This window comes from Primulina eburnea, chromosome 4, assembly GCF_022965805.1.
Source record: "Primulina eburnea isolate SZY01 chromosome 4, ASM2296580v1, whole genome shotgun sequence".
NCBI classification, from domain to species: Eukaryota; Viridiplantae; Streptophyta; class Magnoliopsida; order Lamiales; family Gesneriaceae; genus Primulina; species Primulina eburnea.
Genome location: NC_133104.1, coordinates 11,567,566 through 11,572,047, shown reverse-complemented (window position 1 = coordinate 11,572,047; position 4,482 = coordinate 11,567,566). Strand labels below are relative to the sequence as shown.

The 4,482-nt window shown below is 34.9% G+C and overlaps 1 protein-coding gene across 1 annotated transcript; it reads left to right on the top strand.

Annotated features, from left to right (window-relative positions):
• The first annotated feature begins 354 nt into the window (after positions 1-354).
• Positions 355-3,022, top strand: LOC140830891 (superoxide dismutase [Cu-Zn], chloroplastic-like). Its single transcript, XM_073194449.1, has 8 exons — positions 355-708; positions 949-1,010; positions 1,112-1,151; positions 1,261-1,356; positions 1,448-1,479; positions 1,647-1,722; positions 1,821-1,874; positions 2,749-3,022. The coding sequence occupies exons 1-8, from the start codon at positions 402-404 to the stop codon at positions 2,772-2,774; spliced, it is 693 nt and encodes a 230-aa protein (XP_073050550.1). The 5' UTR covers positions 355-401; the 3' UTR covers positions 2,775-3,022.
• The last annotated feature ends 1,460 nt before the right edge of the window (positions 3,023-4,482 follow it).

The window sequence follows — 4,482 nt, the reverse complement described above, 5'->3', positions numbered from 1 at the left end:
ATTGTTATATCTTGTACAAAATGTATAGCATTTGAACTATTCGTGATGGTGAAATATTTCAGAAACCATATATTGATAAGTTGTTTAGAAAAAGTTAGATTGTGTATGAGTATCATTTGATTTTTAAACTGGATATAACGCATCCTGAAAAAAAGGAGAAATGGATGTAATGGAATTATTTCTTCTAGATATCCCTATATGTTTATGGCTTTAGATTTTGTAATTGTAAATTTATATTCGACTCATGACCAGAATAACATTTGGTAGAAAATCTAGACGTGACGTCAGCTGGTCAATCTTGGCAAGCGTAGAGCAGCTTCGGCCACCACAGGATTTGGACATTTGGTACTCTAAAATTCGTGCATGTGTAATCAAGGATCTGTTTCTTCACATTATCCTCAATGCAAGCAGCACTTGCAGCTATGGCCGCGCACACCGTCCTCGCTTACGCCGCCGCCCCAGCTGCCTACCATACTCTCTTCTTCCCACTCCCGTCTAATCCCAGCAGTTCTTCATCGATCCCATTTCAGTCTTCCTTCCAAGGAGTCGCTCTTAAGGCCAACTTGCGCGCAGTTCTATCTCTCTCCTCCCCCGCCGCCGCAGCTCCCAAGCCTCTCACTGTCGTCGCTTCGTCCAAGAAAGGAGTCGCCGTCCTCAAAGGCACATCCGCGGTTGAGGGCGTAGTGACTCTCACTCAGGAAGGCGATGGTCAGCCCTCTCCCTCTCTTTGTTTCTATTTTTTTTTTCAGTACAAATCCTTTTACTCTCTCTGTACGTAGCTTTATTTCATTGAAGATTGCAGCTTTTCTGCTTAATTTTACTTTGTTTCTGTTTCTTGAAATGTGATTTGTATATCTTTAACTCGCTGCACTTATAGTGATTGCTTATGTTCTTGCAATTTTGACATTGTGTATGTACACTTTGTTGGCTGTGTTTTGGGTGTTTTAGGTCCGACTACTGTGAAAGTTCGTATTACGGGACTTGCACCTGGGAAACATGGATTCCATTTAGTGAGCTATTTATAAGTGTTAGCTCGTTTTTTCAATTAAAGAATTCAATGCATTCCAAGTTCTAATCCGATTCTGTTTTCATTTGATTCTGGGATTTTTAGCACGAGTTTGGTGACACCACAAATGGATGTATATCAACAGGTTCCATATTTTTATCATATTGTGAATGTGAAATTTTGACTAGTTGAAATGTGGACTTTAGTTGGATATTTTCAAGATTGTTAAATATAATCGTCTTTGCTACCAATAGGACCACATTTTAATCCGAAAGGTTTAACACACGGAGCTCCAGAAGACGAAGTTCGTCATGCGGGCGACCTGGGAAACATAGTTGCCAATGCCGAAGGTACCCTGCCGATGTGTTTTCAATCATTTTCGTTCATGGTTGTTGAAATTTTTTGGTTTATAATTGATGGCTACTAATGTGATTGGTTCAGGTTTGGCAGAAGCAACAATTACTGACAGTCAGGTAATTTTCTATGTTCAGATATCACAAGTCATGATGCCCTTGAGAGTGTGTTTCTGTTGCAATTTTAGCATTTTTCTTAAAGCCATGGTACTATGAGAGTGTGTTTCTGTTGCAATTCCCATAGTACTATAAACAGAATTGAATTTTTGTAAATAATAAATGTGCAGATATCATTGAGCGGTCCTAACTCAGTTGTTGGCAGAGCTTTCGTGGTTCATGAACTCGAGGATGATCTTGGAAAGGGTAAAATTACTTTATCCATATCAAAATTTCTGTGTGAAGGGTTCATTTCATGCTACCTTCTTTTTACTCTATTACTATTTACATAATCTTAAATGCAGGTGGTCACGAACTGAGTCTTAGTACTGGCAATGCCGGTGGCCGTTTGGCATGTGGTATGCACATTCCTCCCAAATTCTTTCTATGAATGCTCGAGTGGTCTATCTTCTACAGTTTCAAATAAAGCAATCGAATATAATTAATAAGTAGTCTATAGTCAATTATTTCTGGCATCATTGCTTATTCTATTGTGTGATTAACTTATTATCAACTAAGTGAGAGAACGTCAAGATTCATTTTTAAGTAGAGTGTGCATTATTTTATTATTCTAAGCTTGCAAAATTATTTTCAACCTTAGCACCAAGTGAAGGTTGGCTGTCCTTGTTCGCATCATAAATTATGTTTCTTCATAGTAAGAGAAGAAATGTTTGTGGAGCCATATCCTCGTAGATATTTATGCAAATATGTTGTATTAGTTTGAGGGTTCTCTTGTTTCTCAAGTTGAAGCTTAGCTTATATGCCTGAGAGTCTACAATTGTCTTAAGAGTCTACAATTGTCTTAAAGACCATAATACAAAAGTTTTATCTAGAACTGTGTGTATTTTTTTGAGATAGGTCTGTCGTAGACGTTTTATCTTTGTTAGTTCTTGGAAATGTAGGTAGAAATAGGATTAGTAAGGAGAAAAGCCTGTATCTACCAAAAAAACCTATTTCTCAAGAAAAATCAAGGTGAACGAACATAGTATTCTGCATTCGAATAAATCTATAGTAAGGTACAAACAGTATAAGGTGTCGTAATGCTGCAATTTTGTTCAAATTCGAGTTTGATTGCCTACATATTGGGATATATGAGAGAGATCCTTATGATGATACTTATGTGAAATATTCGATCACCAAGGTGGTTGTGACCGTTGAATGTGCATTTTGGCTCATTTGGAGACGGGGGTTCATTGTGATATTGATGTACATTCCGTTTATACGCATCTGCAGGTGTTGTTGGCTTGACTCCCCTGTGATGGCAGCAACTTGCTCGAAATCACCCTGAGGCAGCATGCTATGCAACTATCTTTTCATAGAGGTTTATTGTACTCGATTTGACATTATATACGGTGTTGCTCTCTATCGGTTCATACCAAATAAGTATCCTATATATCTATGGGAACTCTATGAATTCTGATCTTCATCCTTCATCATGTTACTGAAGCTTTGTATTTTACCCATAATAAATATTGATTCTTGAAGAAATTATGTTGTCCATTTTCAACCCATAGTTGTGCTCTAGTGTTTTGTCCCTGAACGGTTTAATTTCTGCACTAATTGAAAGATTTCCATTCAACCATCGTCACTCTGAAAGAAATTATAGAATTTTTTAATTATTTTATTTTGTTCAAATATTTATTTAGAAATCCATGACAAATCTACATACCAAATCTATCAATTTGTTCGATGATTATTTAAATAATTAGTTTACTTACTTTATATTAAATAAATAATATAGTAAAGTAAAGAATGTTGTGATTTCGTGTTTTCGTACCTAAGATTCAGTGTAATTTTAAAATTTTTGTTCTTGGGCATCGTGTGTTTAAAACATTTGTATGATGTTCTAAGAATTATATATTCGTGTATTATATCTTGGACATCAAACTATTTCGATATGAACGGAGATAGTTTTTTTTGTATATACTTATGAATGGCTGGTTACTTTGATCGTTTTATTAGGTCTACGATCAGAAGTTGTGATTCTCGCTTGGATTGCACAAAAAATCACAAGTGACTTATGCGTTGAGATAGCAGTCTCCAAATTTCTAAAATCCGAAGTCGGTACGACGCGGCGTGGAAGAATGCACTTGGTCGAATTTTTATTCAAAATTCTATATGGTGCGAAAGGTTTTGTGAGGAGAGAGAATTTTTTTTGCAAGTTTTTGTGTGCAAAACTTGTGGTATGTATTATGAGTCCTAGTGGTGTATATACAGAGTGAGACTCCTAATTTAACTAGGAGTCCCTCTTCCCAAGACTCTACATACATATCATTATATTAAAACTCTGATATAATTAATATATAATGTATTTATTAACTTTTAATAATACATGATATATTAATAACATATAAACATATTTTATATCACCATATAAAATATATACATGTATAAGTATATTAAATTAAATAACCATTATTTAATTTATAAATTTAACTCATTGATTAATTTAATTATACACTCATCTAGATCAATTATGAGAATTTGTGCATGTTAGTAGTCACCACTAGTAGCATAATCATTAATAAATTTCAAATTCACTAAAAAAATGATTCTGAACTCATTATAACCCCGATCGAGGATCCGAAAGCGCCTATGTATCAAGGATACAAATCTTGTTAATATAACGAAAATCGTAAATTTCGAAGATAAAAAATTTTCATTTACCTATAGAATCAGTTCATAAACTTCTTTATAAGCTTATTGTTTGATTTCTATCAAATTATAGTCGCCAAATTCCATCTCCTTGAAGTTTGACTATCTCAACGGGAATACAGATTCTGATACTTGTGTGACCTTTAATGGTTCAGGGATACGACTAGTCGTGGATTCACATCTCCATGTGATTCAAAATAACATTTATTCTTATTTGGGTTTACCCTAGTTAACCCTATTATTTTCATCAACTCCTTGATCAAGATTGTCACAACTCATTTCTGATTGCACCCATCGGATCATTGTAAGAGC